The following is a 22,290-nucleotide window of genomic DNA, read 5'->3' on the forward strand; positions in this document are numbered from 1 at the left end:
ACCCACTCCTCTTCTTGTCGGGGGACTTCAACCAAAACTTGCTTGGCTCGTCATCAGAAGACGAAGCTCTGGCTATCAATAAAATCTACAGCATACCAGCACAAAGTTCTCCTCCAAATTGGAGAAAGCGCCAAAATAACGCTTTTCTCCAAGATTTAGAACACCAAAACCTTCGGGCATTAAACGGCAGATTTCTGTCTGACTCCCCTCCAGTAGCTTCTTTCTACTCTCATAGAGCCAGCTCCATCTTGGATTACACCTTCGCCAGCCTGGCACTATTTCCATACATCTGGGAATTCAGAATGGGGGACTAGGGAGAAAGTGACCACCGCCCTCAGGAAAGCCAGCTGACAGCAAAGACGCCAATGGTAATCAGGCCAGACAACACACTGGGTGAGATTTATACAATCAACCAAAGGAAAATCAAATGCTCGCCAACCATCACAACCACCTTGGCCTAAACTGCCCTCCAACTGTACAACATACACACATCAGATGCAGCTGGGCTCATTTCTCACTGGGAGCAATACACAGATTCACTGGTAAACAAACTGGCAAGAGAGACCGCTCCTAAAGGCAACCGTAACACAGAGCATAGTAGAACCAGCCTAAAGAAAGACCAAAGAATACAACTACCCTCACAAAAAAGAGCTGCAAATCTAACCTTACGGAGGCTAAGAGCAGCGTCCCCAAAACGAACAATTACGAGCCACATTGAAAAAACAAAGGGCTGAGCTCAAACACACAAAATGGGAAATAAAAAAAGACGCAGAAAATGAAGGTTGGGTAAAACTTTTATACGATTCCAAAAGCAACAATAGTGCCCGTTTTTGGCACACAGTAAACAAGATCATACGCCCAGACCACAAGGACCTCAGTTCACACATTGGGGAAGATCAGTGAATTAACTACCTCGGCAGTCATTTCAATGATCCCTTGGGACAGACAGGGGCACAAAGAAGCACCAACGCAGAGCAAGCACCCGCAACGACCATGTCAATGCTGACAATCCCGGTAGATCAATTCCAACCCAGTGTTACCCCGGCACCATCAGCGGCCCAGCAAATAGCCCTAATAAAAAAACAGATTCGTAATGGCAGGAAATAAGGCGCTCCAGGTCCTAATGGCATCCCGCCAGCCCTGTTCAAGGAGTAAGACACAGAATGGGCCACCATACTACAACCTTTATTCATAGAAGTTAGACTCCTTAACAGAATCCCAGATTCTGGGAGAGGGTCGTCGATTGTCCCCATACATAAAAAGGGAGACAAAACGGTCCCGGACAACTACCGTCTAATAGCTCTCCTTGATAATGAGGCCAAATACTTTGCTGGAATAATCTTAGAGGAGATTGTGACATGGGCGGACTCAAAGCAGATTAGACCATGGAACCAGACGGGTTTCCGGAAAAAAAACGGAACAACAACCAACATCCTGGCTATCTCGCTGATAATTGACGGAGCTAAAACAAAAAAACTGCTGTGTACTTGTGCTATATTGATTTCAGCGCAGCCTTCGACAACATCAGGAGAGGCATGCTGTGGCGGAAACTTGCACAATGGGGCATACCTCAATCGCTTTTAAATATGCTGAAGTTACTTCACTATGACACCTGGGTGCAGGTGAAGTTGGGAAGCGGGACCCATCTGTCTTCCAAAGTTTGCACGACTAAAGGGCTAAAACAAGGGTGCGTGCTGGCCCCGACTTTGTTTAACCTGTTTATGGCAGACTTATCAAGCCGACTCGATACATGCAATTCCCACTCTCCGAGGCTGGGAGGAAAAACCCTAAGTAATCTATTATACGCGGATGACGTGGTACTTCTTAGTCACACACATATTGGCCTCCAGAATTTGCTGATCCAAATGCACAGCTACACAATGGAAAATAACTTAAAAATCAATCTAAATAAAACGCGTACGATGTCGATCAATACCAGAAACAAACACCAGAAGTCCTCGACTCTGGGCGGCCAAAAAATAGAGTCTTCACGCGAATATAAATACTTGGGACTTATCATTGACACCGACGGCTCATTCGTCAGGCAGATGGGGGAAACTAAAAGAAGAGGGGCCTTGATCGCCATCACACTGAAAAATCTAGCAAACCAACTATCGGGGCCAACCCTGACACCATACCTAAATTTCATTCAGGCTAAATTGCTCCCCTCAATTTCCTACGGCAGCGAGGCACTACGAGGAAGAGACTTCAGGAACCTAGATAACATCCAGGTAAAAGCATATAGAACTCTGTTCTCACTTCCCTCTTACACCTCGCCTGCCCAAATAAGGCTGGAGTTCGGCCTAAAAAAACAAGACCTTGCAAGACAAGGAGCCTACATTATCTGCTGCCACAAACTCCGCTCTGCCTCCAATGACACCTTAAACGTGATGCTGTGGCAAGACATACAAAGCAGGGATGTATCTCAGGCACGCTCCTACCTGAAGGCAGCACTGGGGGCTGTCAAGGCATCCACACTTTGGGACATGCAACTGGGGCACAATCCATTTAAAAAAGCGGTCTGGAAAAACGTAAAAACTCTTTCCCTAATAGAGGACACGGCCGCTTTTGCTAAAAGAAACCATGCGTGGATGACATTAAACACGTATAAATCCCTGACACCACAACATTACTTCAGCCAGGGCTACCCAAAAATCACTAAACTGAAGTTTTTGAAATATAGACTAGGGATCCTGCCCAGCAGAGAGCATCAACCACCATGGCTCAGGAGCAATGGCCATGAAGTCTGTCCGCTGTGCAACCTAGCAACGGGAGACATACTCCACATGACCTGTCTCTGCGAAGAGCACCGACTAGTCCGCCGACAGCTACTAAGGGACCAGTTCAAGCAGATAGGGACCAGCACGCGAAGGCAGGCTGTGCTTGCATGCCTGAACCCTGCGAACACAAAACTGAATTATAGATACGTCAAGTTTTTGACTACGATAGAGCAAAGACTACCAAATCTACAACTTGCAGCAACCATTGGTTTTGGCACCTAACGGGTGAACTTTGGGCTACAAATGCCTAGCCCGCCCCGGCTCAGGGAACAATGCTAGATTACTACTCTTGGTCTTTCACCGCATGGTCTTCGATAAGGACGATTACATAGACTACTCTTTTTTACCACATTTTAAGAAATTGTTTTAAATGCAAACGATTGCACTGGTTTTAATTAACTATACATAATAAAAATGTAATAACTTACCATATCCTCAAAGGTGATCTCTCACCGAAACAAGCATTGGCAAAGCCAATAGGTCCCACCTTTTGGACCTTATAAGTATTAATGACGCAGCACAATATCCCTGGTGCAACATCAACTGTTGCATGGCTAAACACTTATAATGTCCCAAAGGCGAGACCTATTGTCTATGCCATTGCTTGTTTAATATGCCGGGAAGGTTATTTATGTATTGGATGCTTTTAGATACTTCTTCAGCCCATGTCTCCTTGTTGTTTTTTTTTTTCCAGTGGCACCCCTATTTCTTCAGGAAGGTGACATACTGGTATATTCAGAACGCGCATAGAGACGGTCATCACACTTACCTCAATCTTTGTGATTGTTATTGTATTTACTCTTCTCTCTGAATACCCTTGTGATATTTTACCTGAATACATATTCTTGTATTTTTATTGTTTCCATTGATATGCATTTTTCATCGTTACTATGTATGTGATGTGCATATTATTTTAGTATTTTATATGTATCAATAAAGGAAAATACATGTTTTTTTAAAAACATTTTCCTTGTTTGTCAGTACATTGAGGCTCCCCTTTTTTTTAATCTTTTGTTATGTGTTCTACCTGACTCTAGACAGGTACTGAGTTGCCTAGGAATTATTACTATTGGAAATATTCAGAACGGGGCTCACCAGTGGTGACACGTTCCCCTAAACTTCTGCAATGCGAGAGAAGACAGTGTGTCCTTGAATCTCACACCTGGCTGATTGACAGAACGATCTGCTGGAGTTGTGGAGTCCGAAGGTGGTTGGCAGAGTGTGAGGATGCAAGAGATTTCACACATGGGGGGATTTTGCGTTTCTCTGCCCCCTCAGTTACATTTGTGTCCCTAATTCTAGTCTCTCTTTTTCTGCAACAGGACTTCACTGGGATTTTCTGTTCTGGAAGATCTTATGCTGTCTTTTTCTCAACCATATCAGGGTAGTATTAAATCTTAACTTTTAACTGCCAACTAAAATAAAACATGATCTAAATTGCGGAAGGTTTTAAACCTTTAACATGTAATCTTTTCCATAAAGAAGATTGCTGTTCCCATGCGGCCCATTGCAGAGTTGAGTAAAGATGATTGCCACCGAGTGGTTTTGTTGCAGTAGATTTTCTTTACTAGTCTGTGTGGGGAGTTAGTTAATGTGATGGCCATGGTTTTAGTTATTTGTAGCTCCTAAATAATGTGGCCTTTGCTCTCCTGCCTCTTTATACCGGGTGCACAAGAACGTTTTGAATAAAACACTGTGGGGCAGATTTACAAGCCCCTTGCAACACATTTACGCCACCGTTGCGTCACTTCTGTGACGCAGCGGCGTAGTAAATCATGCGCCTTATTGCGCCATATTTACAACGTGACGCATCTAGGGAAATGCGTCACATTGTAAGCCCCTGCGCCACATGAAACTTGATGTCAATATATTAATTTCCTTTTTCTGCAACTTGTTTTTGACCCTTACTATACTTCAACCTCAGTTCTCCATTTTCTTCTGTCCATATGAACCAATTGTTGCCCAACTCTACACTTGTAAAACGAGTGTGGCCTGTTATTAGGGTTTTCAAGGGATCTCTAATTTTAATAAACGTTTACATAGTGATGGGTTTGTGTGCAAGTGATCTCAAACACAGTGCCAATCACAGTGTCACTTTCCTTTTCACTCACTGCCCCTTGTCTTCGTTTTTGTTCTGCACTTAGCGTGTGGGACAAACTGGTACCTTCATACCTAGTGTCTGATATATCATTGGATTAAATAATATATAACTTTTTGAAGATTTAGCTAGCTGGAGAACTGGTAACTGAGTTTAAAACTCGGTGTCTTTTTTTAATAAACAGGAGAACATCTGAACTGTTCGTGAACAATGCCATATGTAAAGTTTTACGCAGTGTATAACAGCGATATGAGTTATGGTTAGCCTATCTAATCATAACTGGTAAAATTCTGTGCTTTTTTGATTTTGTTATGTAACCATTATTGTGCCTTAACTGTGTTATCTTTCACTGAATTTCTGAATTTGTTGTAGCCTACTTTAAGGTCAATGTCTGGTAGATCCGTGAGCACTGAAGGTCACAGGTTATATAATCCGAGTGAGATAGTTTAACATGTTAAAATGTATTATGTGCTAGATATAACAGTATCATCAAATGTTATTTCATTTCCAGGAAGCTATTGCAGCAGACTCCTTTTATGAACCCATCCTGAAAATAGAACATGGCGACATCGAACAAGGCCTTAAAGATGCTGATCACATCCTCGAAGGTTAGATTTGTCTCGTTATCATTTTAACCTTCATATTCAATGCTTCCAGTGCTCATATGTATTTATATGCTTAGTTAACTTGCCATTTCTAAGCCATCCACAGTTAATTCAGATTCAGTATTTGTGAAGGGGAGAAATAAAAAAGTGGCAGGTGAATTGCTGAATTAATCTCATCCACTGGTAATTACGTCAGGCCGCATTCCAGGCAATCATTTTTTGTTTGGAACAAGAGGTCAGACGTATGCACCATACTTGCGTCACATGCAACACTTGAAGCAAAGTTGCTCTTGGCGAAGGTGAAAAAGGACTCTGGGCGGCTTTCGAGATCTACGTCTACGTCACGGAGATCGAAGTCGAAGCAAAGGTCTCGGTCGAGGTCGAGATCGGCGTCGAGGTCCAGAGCGGGTTCGAGGTCTGGAGACGACTCGAGGTCCAAGGCGAAGTCGAAGTCCAGAGAAAGATCTAGGTCTAGATCTAAGTCGGCTTCCGGGCATGCTTCGAGCTCTTCGAGGAGAAAACATAAGAGGAGGAAGCACAGTTCGAGACATCATTCGGGGAAGGATTCCTCTGACTCGAAGAGAAAGTCTCACAAACACCGTAAGGACTTTGTCTCTCCTTCACCTGCTTTGTCAAGAGTGGGTTCTCCGGCGCCGGAGCCGGAGCCGGACCCGGAGCCGGTTTCCTCGGAGCATGAAGAAGAGGAGGTGACTCAAGAACCGGCTTCGGCGGAGACTCCCGTGAATCCAGAAGGTCAGGGTGAGGATGTGTCGGGTCGGCCTCCATTGCAACATCCGGTAGGTCCGTACCCTTCCTTCCCTGGTCCTGGGCAGGATCCCTCGCATTTTCTCAATGCGATGTTTGGAGTGTATTCTAGGGCGATGTACCCCGCTGGAGCGCCTGGTGGCCCCATGGGTCCGTTATCGTACAACCTGGGTATTCCTCAGTCGTATGCCCCTGCTCCATTTATGCCTTTCATGCCGGCGCCTGTTTCACCTTGGCTCGGTACGGCTCCACCGAGGTCCACGACTCCGCATGCGGCTTCGCCGACTCCGGATCGACCTCGCAGTCGAGATCGAGGTGCCACACCTGTTCTTGACTCTCGTCCTCCTGCTTCGGTTCCTCGAGCGACGTCGGAACCGGCTCCGTCGGAGTCGTTACCGGATCCGTCGACTTCGATTCGAATGGAGTGGTCGAGGCGAAGAGCTCAGCGTCTCCTCGAGCAAAAGGATGATGAGAGTTCAGATGTGGAGGAAGGCGAGCTTCCTGATCATGGTGATGACTTCGAAGAGCTTCGGGATGCTAGTGGTCTGGAACTCTCTCCCGAGTGGGGTCTGCCTTCGACTTCTGATGCTCCATCAAGGGACGTGGCTCCTTATCACGTGGTTATTAGGAAGGCTGCTGAGCTTCTTAACTTAAAGCTGCCCACGGTGGAGTACAAGCCCAACATTCTCACGGAAGTCCTGCATTCTCCATCCTCAATTGTGGAGCCAACTTTGCCGTTTACTGATGCCTTGTCAGATCCAATTAAGGAAATTTGGAAGAGGCCGTTGTCTGCTCCTGCAGTTTCAAGGGTTATTGCAAGGCGCTATAGGGTGGCTCCTGATGACCCTGCATTTCTTTCTACGCATCCGTCTCCGGAAAGTCTTGTGGTTCAGGCGGCTTGTTCTAATAGGGCGGCAGGCTCCTTCCCTCAAGTGCCTGCTGACAAGAGTCTAAAAAAGTGGATCAGGCTGCGAAGAAGACTTTCTCTTCTGGGAGCATGGCTCTAAAGTCGTCAAATGCCACTTGCCTTCTGGGTAGATATGTGCACGCGCTGATGGACTCAGTGAAGCAGCTGTCACCAAAACTTCCTGAGGAGGATAGAAAGAACTTTAATGAAGTCATCTCTGACACTCAGGCTGCGGCCCGCATGGTCATCCAAAGCGGCATGGACACTGTGGATTCAGTTGCCAGAATTATGGGCTCGTCCATTGCAACTAGGAGAGCCGCATGGTTAAAGTCATCTGATTTCTCAGCGGATGTACAATCTACTTTGTTGGACTTACCCTTTGAAGGATCTGGCCTTTTTGGTAAGAAGGCAGATGTGGCCTTGGAAAGGTTTAAAGACAGCCGTGCCACTGCGAGATCGTTGGGTCTGCAGATGAGAGGGTCTGCAGCCAGAAAATTCAAGGGTTTTGGAAAATCTTCTTTTCGTCCCTTCAAGCAGGGCCAACAACAGCAGCAGCAGCAGAACCCTCTATACAAGTCCTATAGAGGTAGACAGAGGGGTCGTGGTCGTGGACGTCAAGTCTCCTCTTCCTCCACTTCCTCCAATAATGCCCAACCCCCACCCGCATCAGCAAAGCAGCCCTAGATCCACCATTCTGGATCATGTAGGGCCAGTAGGGGGTCGGCTTACTCACTTTCTACGAGATTGGGAATCGGTTACATCAGATCTTTGGGTTCTCAATCTCGTAGAGAATGGGTATGCACTTCCTTTTCAGGAGTTCCCTCCCAATTACCCTCCTTGCCAAGGTTATTGCTCGGAGGACCACCTGCTTCTCCTGCAGGAGGAAGTCCTGGCTCTGTTTCGAAAGGGAGCGATAGAGGTGGTTCCAGAGCAGGAGAGTGGTCAAGGGTGCTACTCCCGGTATTTCTTGATTCCCAAGAAGGATGGCAGGCTTCGGCCTATCCTGGATCTCAGGGTTTTGAACCTCTATCTCAAACAGGAGAAGTTCAAAATGCTCACCCTTGCTCAGGTTCTTCTGGCGCTGATGGAAGAAGACTGGATGGTGTCGATCGACTTGCAGGATGCGTATTTTCACATCCCAATCCTGAAGTCGCACAGGAAGTATCTCCGTTTTACGGTGGGATCGCAGCACTATCAGTTTGCGGTCCTCCCGTTTGGACTTACTACTGCGCCTCGAGTTTTCACCAAGGTGATGGCAGTGGTGGCGGCGCATCTCAGGAGGTCAGGGATTCCTGTATTCCCTTATCTAGACGACTGGCTGATCAAAGCAGAGTCGCCGGAGATGGTGCTCCATCATCTGCAGGAGACAACTCAGTTGTTACACAGGTTGGGTTTTTCGATAAACGTACCCAAATCTCACCTGGTGCCCTCCCAGCGCAACCTGTTCATAGGTGCAGTACTGGACACTTCTGTATGTCGTGCATTCCCTCCACCTCAAAGGATTCGCGACATACAGGAAATGATTCCTTTGTTTTACCCTGGAGCGGTCGTTCCAGTCCTGAAGGTCCTTCGTCTGCTCGGTCTGATGGCTTCTTGCATTCTGTTGGTCAGTCATGCACGCTGGCACATGAGGGCGCTCCAGTGGTGCCTCCGCAGGCAGTGGTATCAGCACAACGGAGATCTCAGGGAGTCTGTGAGGATCTCCAGAGAAACTGCAGCGGACCTGTCCTGGTGGGGCGTGGAAGGCAATCTGTCACAAGGAAAGCCTTTTCAGCTACCTCCATCAGTGGCCACAGTGATATCGGATGCATCCACTCTCGGGTGGGGTGCTCATCTGGGAGACCTGGAGGTCAAGGGTCTTTGGTCTCCGGAAGAAAGGTTGTTTCACATCAACCTTCTGGAATTGAGGGCGATACGTTTGGCGCTCAAGGCCTTCCTCCCTTCCCTTCGCGGTCGTTCGGTCCAGGTCCTAACGGACAACACGACTGCGATGTGGTACATCAACAAGCAGGGAGGAGTAGGGTCGCAGTGTCTCTGCAGAGAGGCTCTGCGTCTCTGGTCCTGGGTTCAGGACCATCAGATTTGTCTGGTGGCAAATCATCTGGCCGGGGTTCTGAACGTGCGTGCGGACAGTCTCAGTCGGCAGTTTTCTGCCGACCACGAGTGGAGGCTTCACCCGGAGGTTGTTCGCAACATCTTTCGGATGTGGGGGACTCCTCGGGTGGATCTTTTCGCCACTCGCGAGAATGCCCACTGCCCTTCGTTCTGCAGTCTCCAGTATCCGATGCAAGGAGCATTGGGGGACGCGTTTCAGTTGAGTTGGGGAGGTCGACTCCTTTACGCGTTTCCCCCCATACCTTTGATTCCTCGGGTTCTGAGGAAGATTCGTCAAGACCGGGCCCAAGTCATTTTGGTCGCCCCGGATTGGCCGAGAAGGGTGTGGTATTCGGACCTACTCCACCTATCCTCTCACCAGCCGCTCCGTTCTCCCTCACAGGGCAGACCTCCTCTCTCAGTTGGAGGGGCAGGTTCTACACCCCCACCTCCAGACATTACACCTTCATGCCTGGAGATTGAACGGGGCAACTTGAGTTCTTTTTCTCTCCCGCACGAGGTGGTGGATGTCATTCTCTCTGCCAGGCGTGACACCACTAAGTCCATTTACTCCTATAGGTGGACAAAATTTGTTTCTTGGTGCAGGGAGAGGGATATTGACCCTTTGAAGGCTCATTTGTCTAATATTTTACAGTTTGCCCTTTATCTGGCGCGGCAAGGTTTGGCTGTGGCCACGGTCAAGGGCTATCTTTCGGCCTTATCGGCGTTTCTGTGTTTGCCGGATCAGCCTTCTCTCTTTAAGTCTCCGGTGGTTGTGAGATTCTTGAGGGGTCTTGTGAATATGTTTCCTCCTACCCCTTTTATTATTCCTCAGTGGGATTTGAATCTTGTGCTGACCTTTTTAATGGGTTCTCCCTTCGAACCCTTGCACAAATGTCCATTGAGGCTTCTCTCTTTTAAAACTATTTTCCTCGTTGCAATCACCTCGGCAAGGAGGGTAAGTGAGCTTCAAGCTCTAAGTTCCAAACCCCCGTTCCTGACCATTCATGCAGAAAGGATGGTTCTTAGGACCAGGGCTGCTTTTCTGCCTAAGGTGGTGACTCCTTTCCATCTTGGGCAGTCCATTACCCTTCCTACCTTCTATCCTCCCCCTCACCCGTCTAAGGAGGAAGAGAGACTGCATCGCCTGGACCCTAAGCGGGCGGTGTCCTTCTATCTGGACAGGACTAAGGACTTCCGGATGGACGACCAGCTGTTTGTTGGCTTTGCTGGCTGCAAGAAGGGCAGAGCGGTGCACAAGCGCACTCTTTCCAGATGGATAATCCTGTGCATCAAGATCTACTACTCCCTTGCGGGTAAGGACCCTCCTGAGGGTATTAGAGCTCATTCAACTAGAGCAAAGTCTGCAACATCTGCTTTGTCTAGGGGTGTGCCTGTTGAGGATATTTGCAGGGCCGCGACTTGGGCCTCCCTCCACACTTTCGCGAAGCATTACTGCTTAGATACCGAGGTGAGGAGGGATGGCCACTTCGCGCGTTCTGTCCTCCAAGACTTCCTGGTGTAGCAGAGTAGACACCCTCCTCCGGGAGTGGGGACTGCTGTGGGAATCTATTCACAAGGTGAGGAATCCACACGGCAGATGTATCTATCAGAAGAACAAGTTACTTACCTTCGGTAACGCTTTTTCTGGTAGATACTATATCTGCCTGTGGATTCCTCACTGACCCACCCGCCTCCCCGTTTGTCTACTCTGCTATACCTGGTCTTTCTGTATATATGATTATAATACTGTTGTATTGATTTGGTTCTATTTGTACTGTGTACACTGTATATTTGCATATTTGCTATCGTTGGTCCGTCCGTGTGCCTCGAAGGCACGGAAAAAAGGGCGGAACTGACGTCATCACGCCGGCGTGGGCCTATTATGGGGTCGGTGACGTCAGACGGAGTCGCGCGCGATGCCGTGCTCCTGTGACGTCGCCCACGACGGCGTGCTACGAAGAAAATTTCCGAACGTTGCTGACGCAAGGGGGATATTCACAAGGTGAGGAATCCACAGGCAGATATAGTATCTACTAGAAAAAGCGTTACCGAAGGTAAGTAACTTGTTCGTTATAGTTAGATGGACTCACTATAACCTGCGCGAGCAATGCACTGCTGATGACGTCACATATTACATCACTCATGACATGGTCAGTGACATCACTCATGACATCACCGATGACACCATCCAGTGAATGTTTGCCTTTCTGAAAAAATAATATGTTTTATATATGTATATGTAAAAGTTGATGGAAGAATAAATGGTTAAATAAGTGTCTAAATGGATGTTTTTTAAAAAAAAAATTGATTGGTTAACTGGCTTATTAAGTGTATCTTAGTGAATACATATATTAGTGAGAAATGTTTAAATATTTAAATATATGTATTAGTGTTTCACTTTGTTTATAAGTGGCTGCATGGGTTGGTGAGTAGCTACATGTGTAGGTATATAGGTTATTAGATGTTTTTTTTAGTATCAGTATGAGTGTTTGTATGGTTTGGTGGGGGTATTACTTATCACATATATGCATGAATTACTGACTCTCTCTTTGTATGTGTTTTGAAGACAGCATATGTGCAGGACTGTATGGGTGTATGAGTGTGTATATGTGTGTGTTACTAAGTGAATGACTGTCTCACTAGTAAACATGGGCGGATTTTGCGGATCCACGATCCGCGGATTTTGCGGATTTGCGGATCGTGGATCCGCAAAATCCGCGGATTTTGCGGATTTGCGGATCCGCGGATTTGGGGCGGGGCTTCCATGCGAGTGCACATGCCTCTTGTGTGTTTAAAAGGTCTGAGAAAGATCAGTTCAGCAGATGAAGAGAAAGAAGCCCCTGGTCACAAGAACAGCACGGGTATTGTGCTTGTGAAAGTCAAGGATGCAAAGGCCTCTATCCAGCATCACAGCTGATTTTCCACGGTAGAGTTGGGAAGAAGGCACACCTGTCCAGCCTCGACGATGCTCACAATTGTTTTTGGGCTAATGAATGAGTCACTGAATTTGAGCATCAACTAGTTCGAGCGACCATGCGTGTGTTACTATGCAATCGCCCCGAAGGGCGCAGGGGTCCCTTGAGTGAGCTGTCCATCATAGTGGGTGAATGGCGGGAAGACGGTGCAAACCGCGAGTGTGTGGGCGGGGCCAAACGTGCGGGGCTTCCATGCGAGTTCACATGCCTCTTGTGTGCATAAAAGGTCAGAGAAAGATCAGTTCAGCAGATGAAGAGAAAGAAGCCCCTGGTCACAAGAACAGCACCGGTATTGTGCTCGTGAAAGTCAAGGATGCAAAGGCCTCTATCCAGCATCACAGCTGATTTTCCACGGTAGATTTGGGAACAAGGCACACCTGTCCAGCCTCGACGACGCTCACGATTGTTTTTGGGCTAATGAATGAGTCACTGAATTTGAGCATCAACTAGTTCGAGCGACCATGTGTGTGTTACTATGCAATCGCCCCGTAGGGCGCAGGGGTCCCTTGAGTGAGCTGTCCATCATAGTGGGTGAATGGCGGGAAGACGGTGCAAACCGCGAGTGTGTGGGCGGGGCCAAACGTGCGGGGCTTCCATGCGAGCTCACATGCCTCTTGTGTGCATAAAAGGTCAGAGAAAGATCAGTTCAGCAGATGAAGAGAAAGAAGCTCCTGGTCACAAGAACAGCACAGATATTGTGCTCGTGAAAGTCAAGGATGCAAAGGCCTCTATCCAGCATCACAGCTGATTTTCCACGGTAGATTTGGGAAAAGAAAGCACACCAGCCTGGCCTGTTGTAACTATTTTATGATGGCGCCGGCAAGCTGCCAGCGCCATCCTAAAATAGTTACTAAATTAGCTTCAACAGGAAGCTCTAATAGATAAAATCGAGCACCTGCTTTATTTTATCTATTAGAGCTTCCTGTTGAAGCTAACTTAGTAACTATTTTAGGATGGCGCTGGCAGCTTGCCGGCGCCATCGTAAAATAGTTACAACAGGCCAGGCTTCAACTTTTGCCCCCGGATCCGCCGCTCGCGGATTTGCGAATTCTCGGTAAATTCGCAGGAGTTCGCGAATCGTGAATTTACCGAAAATTCGCAAAATCCGCAAGCGGAACGGATTTTGAGCTCATACTTACTCACTAGTGTCTTTATCAGTAACTACATATGTTTTAATCTAGTATATGTGAATATTGATGTATATAAGTGAGTATATGTGAGAGTAAGAGATTGTAAGAGTTCCTGTTTAAATAAGTAAGTGTTTCTAGAAGTGATTGTTTAAGAGAGTAAGTATGTGTAAGTTTCCTTAGAAGTAAGGTGGTAGTGTGTGTTTAGCTGTATATGCAAATAAATGGATATGCAATAGTTTACTTGCATGTGTAAGTATGTGTGAGAGTAACTTTTGGATGACTGTTGGTGTGTAACAGGATGTATAGGTGTATCACTACATATGATGAGTGAGTATATGTATGAGTGACTATATAGATCTGTTGTTGAATGAGTGGATGTGTATATAGATGGCGGAATTATTGAATTGGTTGTTGTAACTGGTATGTGTATCTCAATTTTTTTGAAAATGTTAATTTCTATTTTTGAATATGTGTTTCATGGGTTACATTACACTGAAAGGAGGTCTGTCACTCTGTCACAAGGATGATGTCATCAGTGATGTCATGAGTGATGTCACTGACCATGTCATGAGTGATGTAATATGTGATGTCATCAGTAGTGCATTTCACCCGCAAGTTATAGTGAGTCCATCTAACTATAACGTGAGAATTTCAATGGTTTTATGCGAGTAAAACTTCCAGCTAACTATAACTGGTGTGAAACCTATGGTTTTTTCAGTGAATTTAATAGGTTTTTTAAATGCTAATTCCTAACTATAACTGGTGTGAAACCTATGTTTTTTTCAGTGAATTTCATAGGTTTTTTAATGCTAATTCCTAACTATAACTGGTGTGAAACCTATGGTTTTTTCAGTGAATTTCATAGTTTTTTTTAATGCTAATTCCTAACTATAAGTATCACTTTATAAGTAAGACTGTTAGCGCTCTAGTTGTTCTTTAGAACACTCTGGTACATTCTGTCATTGGGCTACAGTTGGGCTACATCTAGCTGATATTTGGGCTACATTTGCTTTTTTTGTCTCTGGTGGCCATCTTTGGGCTACATTGGGCTACATTGGGCTACATTTGGGCTCTAACACATATATAGCCCAATGTAGCACAATATATATTTTTTTCAAAGTTAATTTTCGTAAAAACCACTTGAGAATAGCAAAGGCACATTGGGCTACCAATCCCTACTATTTTTCCCAATTTCTTTTTTTTTTTTTTTGCTATGGAGCGCTCCCGGTGCGCGCCCCGGGGAGCGCCCCGAAAAGCGTACTTTTATAAAGCGCCCCGGGGCGCGCTCCGGGGAGCGTCCCGTAAGCGGCAAAATCGCGAACGAAAACATGATCGTGACGTATCGCGTAGCCGCGTCCGCGTCAAACGCACAGCGTAAGCGCACCCGGAAGCACTCGAGCGAATACGATCGCGCAACGTAGACGTCTGACGCGCCCCGGGGCGCGCAGCGTAAGCGCGTCGGGTCATGTGACCAGAAAATAACACTTTTCATTGGTTCATAACAGTTTTGGTTTCATAATGATGAAGCCCCTGGTCATGTGACCTGAAAATAACACTTTTCATTGGTTCAATAATTTTTTTTTTCTAAATTTTGAGAAACCCACCCATTTCTCTCACTATTGATTTGCACTTGGGGAGAGCAAGAGGTGTTTTGTGAATTCTCTACTCATTAATTTTCCTGATCTACAGCAATGGCTGCAAGGGAGTCATCCAGCAGTGATTCAGATGGATTTGTGCAAGAGGACCCTCCTCACCAGAAAACAAAGAACCACTTTATCTGGAACTTTTATGACATCTCTGAAGGACAAAAAAAAGTTAATGCAAGTAAAGTAACTTGTAAAATATGTGGCAGTATTTTATCCAGAGGCAATCCTCTAAAAAAATATAGCTTTGGAAATGCCAATTTAATTAGGCATGTCAAAAGAAGACACCCCAAAAATTATTCCAGGGAGAGTGTCACGGAGCTGGCAGAGAATGCACGAAGAGATGGCGGCAGCACCTCCACTGGTGGAGCAACACCTTCAGGAAGAACACGTGCAAGAATGGTCCCTGACGTTCAGCCGGTCTTTGCAGGCATAAAGTTTTTATGCGTGGACTGTGACAAACTACTTTGTTATGGAGAGCAGAGCGTTAAACTCATTGCAATGAAGAGACAGGAACACCGATGCTCTCCCAGTCCCTAAATTTTCTCATTATTTTGCTCCTGTTGAGCAGTTTTTGAATCTCTGTTTTTGTTTTTCCCCTGAAAAAAATCCAAAAAAAATATAAAATCGTCTAAAGAGTATAAAAAAAATATAAAACATCAAAAACAAAAAAAACGTTCTTTTCAGAACTACCTCCAATTTTTAAAAAAATTCTATTTTATTAAAAAAAAGTGTCATTCTTTTTTCTCCATGGTCCACTCCCCGGTGCGCGTACCGGGCGCTCCCCCCGCGCAAATCAAAAATTTAATTAGGCATGTCAAAAGAAGACACCCCAAAATTTATTCCAGGGAGAGTGTCAGGGAGCTGGCAGAGAATCACGAAGAGATGGCGGCAGCACCTCCACTGGTGGAGCAACACCTTCAGGACTAACACGTGCAAGAATGGTCCCTAACGTTCAGCCGGTCTTTGCAGGCATAAAGTTTTTATGCGTGGACTGTGACAAACTACTTTGTTATGGAGAGCAGAGCGTTGAACTCATTGCAATGAAGAGACAGGAACACCGATGCTCTCCCAGTCCCTAAATTTTCTCATTATTTTGCTCCTGTTGAGCAGTTTTTGAATCTCTGTTTTTGTTTTTCCCCTGAAAAAAATCCCAAAAAAATATAAAATCGTTTTAAAAAGTATTAAAAAAATATAAAACATCAAAAACAAAAAAAACGTTCTTTTCAGAACTACCTCCAATTTTTTAAAAAATTCTATTTTATTAAAAAAAAGTGTCATTCTTTTTTCTCCATGGTCCGCTCCCCGGTGCGCGTACCGGGCGCTCCCCCCGCGCAAATCAAAACTATTTTTTTTTTTGCCCCATGGGGCCCTTTTATGACCCCCACAACAAACCTAGGGATTCAGGGGGGGTGTACCCTTCCCCCTTTTGCTCATTTCCCCCTTTGATTTTTTCCACCTCAATCCTACCGAGGTACAAGATGGCGGCCGCTGCGGACTGTTTCGAATGTTTACAGCCACCCAAGAGCCAATCAGCTTTCCGCGCGCAAGTCGCGTGGCGCGCCCGGAGCACTCCCCGGTGCGCGTACCGGGGCGCGGCTCTAGATATATATATTTTTTTAACCTAAATTACTAAAAATCCACTGGAGCACATATCTTAAGACATAGCAAAGGCACATCGGGCTACCAGTCCCTACAATTTTGCCAACTTTGGTGGAAATCCATTCAGCCGTTCGGGCTAAAAGTGAAATCGACCGCCCTATGGAAATTATAATGGGGAAAACGCATTTTGGGACCCCCCTTTTATCTCGGCTCCCGCTTGATGCATCCCCCTCAAACTTTCAGGGAAGGACCAGAGCGCCGCGAGGCCATTTTGAGGAAATTTTCAGGCAGATTTGTCAACCGGCCCCAAAGTTATTCCAAATAGAATTTTGAGATTTAACATTGAAAAAAATCCTAACTATAACTACCTACTGGCGACCGCCAGTAGGTAATATATATATATATATATACCGCAAAGCCCGCTCCTTACACAATTTCCTCCTCAGACTTATGAAGAAAACAAGTGTAGACCCAAATTCAGTGCCAGTTTGATTTATTCAGAAACACCACCAGCCATCACGACGCGTTTCGGCAGATCCCTGCCTAGATCACATGACAACATTTGTGTGAACCACTTGCTTTTTTAAAGTGACAGTGCAACAATAGACATAAAAGACATATGCGCTTTCAAGCTCTGGTATTTCGTCATTGATGTCATATTTGTTCAACATGATAATCATTGTATAATACATTTTGATTCAAATATTTGATAATGGCATGAATGCAAATTTTTTATTTCTATATATACGGATCATAGGAATCTAATCCTAACTAGAAAAAAATTCCACTATAAATTAGTTAATACATTCCTGATCACGTACTTCATAACATGCTTACTCATCACACAATATATATACAAATCATTTGAAATATATTTGTTGTATGCCATTATACTAGGTGATGTTGTACTTTAAATGAGCTTTTGCTTCATCTTTGTCCATAAGTTTCTTATTTAAGTAATAACACAGAACCCATATGTAACTCTAATGGAAACTTAGAGCCCTATTAGGATGGCGGACTTACCTGCGTCCGTCCGCCACCCCAGAGGTGGAGGGACCGTCTGCAGGGGCAGCGGCGGTCCGTCCGTGCAAATTAGGATGTGACCGCCACCCTGGCGGTCACATCCTGCATGTTTAACATGTTAAAAATGCAAGCAGTGCATTTGCATGCACAAAGCGGCAGGCACCGCTTCATGCATGCAAATGCAGGGGGTACCATAGGTACCCCCCATGTGCACCCCCACCCCCCCTGTACCCTGGGGGACAGCAATGGGCCCCCAAAGACAAGACCGTATGCCTTTTCGTGGCGGCCTTGCCGCCGCGGAAAGGCATATCCCTAAGCAAATCCTCTAGTCATGTAGAAAACTAAAATGATCATTGGGGCAAATTGACATACCATAATGGATAACAAAATATACAATTACTTCTTTCTTGTGTCACTGCTATCTCTATAGAGGTGACCATTGGCATAAAGTACATGGGTGGGGTTAATTAGTCTAGGTATGTGTACAGATCCTCACTCATATTAAGCCCGTTTGGCTGTTTAGTGTCGAGATGTAATTTGTAGTGGGTTTCCAATCGACGTAATTTCCCCTCCCTGTCACCACCTCTTCTTTGTATTGGAGCAGTGTCTATAATATAATACTTCAAATCCTTTGTGTTTCTCCCATGATGCTCTCTGAAGTGGCGTGCTACTGGGTAATTGGGGTCATCGTTGTTTATCGCCCTAATGTGCTGTAACACGCTTTTATGTCCTGCCAACTTAGTACTTCCTATGTACTTTAAGTTGCAGCTACATTCTAGCACGTACACTACATATTCACTTTTGCATGTTAAGTGATATTTGATCATTTGGGGTTTTCCACTAAAGGCTGTAAAAAATGGCTGGCCTGGCTGCGTTTGGCACTGGTCCTCCGAAACTGTTGGTAGGCTGCAAGTTGTCATCTCCCTCCTCTGCCACCTTAAAGCAGCATGCTGCTGCTTCTTCTCTCCCCACAATGCTTCTAACTCGTGTGAGTGTTTCAAACCTCTTGGGGGGGCGACGCGCTGTGCTCTCTCAACACCAAACCACTCCTTTACAAACCAGGCGCATTGCTCCAGACCGAGAAGGCGTGTCGGAAAACACCGGAGCTTGCTACTGGCGTAACATACAGTCCAAAACCAATTCAGAGAAAAGGTGCTGACACATGCTCAGTAGCAGAAAGGGGATTTATTTACAAAAAGGCTTCTTAGTCAAGGCAGTCCTGTTATCGCGGTGAAATGCTGGGCAGATGCGTTTCTGCCATTGCGGCTTTCACAAGTGCCCGCTTCACTGTTGGAACTGTTCTGCCCGGGGCTCGATGTTTAAAAAGTGATTAGTCCTCCCTCATTCGTGCAAGGAACTTACGGCCCCTCCTCTGTCAATTTTGACTCCGCCTCCACTAATACGATCCATCTCGGGTTTTCCAATGTCGACGCTGTGAGTGCAAGATACAGTGATCAGCTGTTCAAACACACAGTGGTGTCCCATTCCTGACTGCGTTTGGCACTGGTCCTCCGAAACTGTAGGTAGGGTGCAAGTTGTCATCTCCCTCCTCTGCCACCTTAAAGCAGCATGCTGCTGCTTCTTCTCTCCCCACAAGGCCCCTAACTCGGATGAGTGTTTCAAACATCTTGGGGGGGCGACGGGCTGTGCTCTCTCAACACCAAACCACTCCTTTACAAGCCAGGCGCGTTGCTCCAGATCGAGAAGGCGTGTCGGAAAACACCGGAGCTTGCTACCGGCGTAACAAACAGTCCAAAACCAATTCGGAGAAAAGGTGCCGACACATGCTCAGTAGCAGAAAGGGGATTTATTTACAAAAAGGCTTCTTAGTCAAGGCAGTCCTGTTATCGCGGTGAAACGCTGGGCAGACGCGTTTCAGCCATTGCGGCTTTCATCAGTGCCCGCTTCACTGTTGGAACTGTTCTGCCCGGGGCTCGATGTTTAAAAAGAGATTAGTCCTCCCTCATTTGTGCAAGGAACTTACGGCCCCTATATATATATGTGTGTGTGTGTCTTTATTCACAAACCGGACACCAACACGGCAAGGTATATCCAACGCACGTTTATTCTTGGCTGTTACACGGTTCCGCAGTCTTTGATCACACACTAGACGCTATTTTAGCCATGGCATAAATAGTGGGTCACATGGTTCCAAATTCAATAGACATAGTAAACATACCATATGGCAATGCTAATGTTACGACACATATGTTACTTGCAATTTTTCTTCTTTACTTTAGTCTACATATATTATCTCTCTTTGTTTTATCTTTTTTATTTTTTTTATTATTATTTCTGCTTACCTATCTGTGTCAAATTCATTTAGCCATTTGGCTTAGATTTCTTAAAAATGCTGGTGCGCTATCGCATCTCAGATACTTACACAGTTATATTACATAAGTTGGTTAAAACATCAATGTAAAGTGCCCCTGCATGAATCACCTACATAAATAATCCTGTGTACATGGCTCTTTCACTCTAAATTAATTATTAAAGATAAAAGTGCTGTTGCCAAACTTTCATAAAGGACTAGTGCTTTACTTAAGACAGTTCCCAAACGTTCCGAAAGTGCAAGGGCAATAATCACATGTGAAAACCTCCTCAAGGGTTGTGATAATTTTTCGCAAAATGTTGCAGAAATGTTATACAATTAGAAAAATATATTTGAATAAATTATCTAAATCACTTATATATACAATTTACCATCTTCCTATAAAATTAAAGAGTAATCTCAGGGATAATCTTGTTTTATATTATCGCGGGCTGGTGCCAAATGAATGTCTGGGGATTATTGACAATTGCCCTGGAATTGAACTGCCTCTCATCTAATTTGCAATCTATACCCCATTTCAACAATCGAACTCTAGAGGATTTATACCCCTTGCTTTTCTTATACTTTGTTTGGCACACAACCTAGGCTACTGTACAAATAGCTAACACTTATTTACCTATTGTTCTAATCATAAAGTGCCTATAATGTGCATCACACTTTACACATTACAACAGTACATTACCATAACCAAAACTTGTAATTATAAAGTGCTAGTGCTGTTTTATACCTTCTCTTTTGTGATCACTATTGCTTTCTGAGATGCCTGTTTTTCTTAACCAAAGTTTCTCCTGTATCTACACACATGTAATCCCTTTTGACTATTTTTGAGGAAGATGAATACTCACTATATATGTCCAAAAAAATCTTAATCCGAATTGAGGCCACCCGGAATTCTGGTATTAAGCATCACAATATATCTGGATTCCAACTGTCTTAGTTTAAGTTCTCGGTATCCACCTCTTCTGTTCTTTGGAACTGAATCAATAACATAATCAAACCACTCATTCACATTTCCTCCAAGGACCTTATTGATGTGTCTGGTGACAGGATAACATTTGTCGCTATTTTTCACTGACCTGAGGTGTTGCAGAATTCTTACTTGCGCCATATGGATGGTACTCCCTACATATAATTTCGGATGTGAGCATTGTAAAATGTAAACTACATATTCACTCCTACAACCGTAGGGGTAGCAGATTTTCCATGGACTCCTTAATGATGGTTTTCGGATTTCTTGCTTATTGAGGCCATGTTTACATGCTTTGTATTTATGGTATCTGACAAAGCCTGTGCTAGCCCTCAACCATCCTTCTATATCTGCCACCTCTGGGCTGCTCACCACTAGATCTTGATGCATAGATTGTGCTTGTCTAAATGTTAATAGAGGTTTGTGGGATATAACACTACTTAATATAGGGTCACTCTTTACTTGATACCAGGGCCTGTTCATTACTTCTCTCACCTTAGCATGATGAGCATTGTACCCAGTGATCATTCGTAGTAATAATAATAATGAATCTCTAGTGATTCTCTCCACCTTGAATTGGTCTTGATCTAAAATATGGGTACTGTAATCTCTGTCAATAAATCTTTCTGTTAATTTCCTCTGTGCTTACTTCAAAGAGGTTGAATCATACAGCTTCTTTTTATCCAAAGATGTTTTGCGTATGGAATACTCTGCTTTAGTTTCTGTGGATGGAAGCTATATGAATGAAAGATAGAATTTCCTGTGTGTTTTTGTGTGTAGTCTGTTATTTTTCATTAACACCTCAAGATCGAAAAAGCAAACTCTTGATACACTGATGGTGGAGGTGAACTGTAAATTCAGAGGTGGTATTTAATTCTGACACAAACAATCTAGCTGATTCTTGGGTACCTTTCCACAGGATAATCAAGTAATCAATACATCTTATCCAAAGAATCACACTCTCAGACCACTCCTTGGCATATATATATTTTGGATATATTGGTTTCAGTCCTTGTGGGCAGAGTTTCCTTGGGGTAGGGACAGAAGTCTGATCCAAGGGGTTGAATGGGCCACATCGCCTTGTTGGCCATGGTGGTATTGTCTGCCTACTGGGATGCATCTGTGAGCAAATTATGGTTAGATGCTGTCCAGATGAGAAGAGGGGTTGCTCATAAGTCAGGTCAGTGGTTTAGGAGTATGTAGACTAACTGATGTATTAATGTATTGTATGTATGTAGGTTAAAGTTATACAGCGCACCTTATCAATAAGGGTATTCTGAGGCTAGCTAGACAACTATGTAGAGAAGGCACTGATGAAAAACCGAAGCTAAAATTCGTTATTAATTTGGAAAGAGCCAGGTTTTAA

At 44.8% G+C, this 22,290-nt stretch overlaps 1 protein-coding gene across 1 annotated transcript in view; it reads left to right on the forward strand.

Annotated features, from left to right (window-relative positions):
* LOC147709413 (xanthine dehydrogenase/oxidase-like) overlaps nt 1-22,290 on the forward strand; it is a 1,362,843-nt gene that overhangs the window by 598,326 nt on the left and 742,227 nt on the right. Inside the window, exon 19 of the mRNA XM_086927983.1 lies at nt 5,390-5,486. Within this exon, the coding sequence (XP_086784109.1) occupies nt 5,390-5,486 (97 nt within the window). The remainder of the gene's footprint in view (nt 1-5,389; nt 5,487-22,290) is intronic.

This window comes from Lissotriton vulgaris, chromosome 6 (genome assembly GCF_964263255.1).
Source record: "Lissotriton vulgaris chromosome 6, aLisVul1.2, whole genome shotgun sequence".
Lineage (NCBI taxonomy): Eukaryota > Metazoa > Chordata > Amphibia > Caudata > Salamandridae > Lissotriton > Lissotriton vulgaris.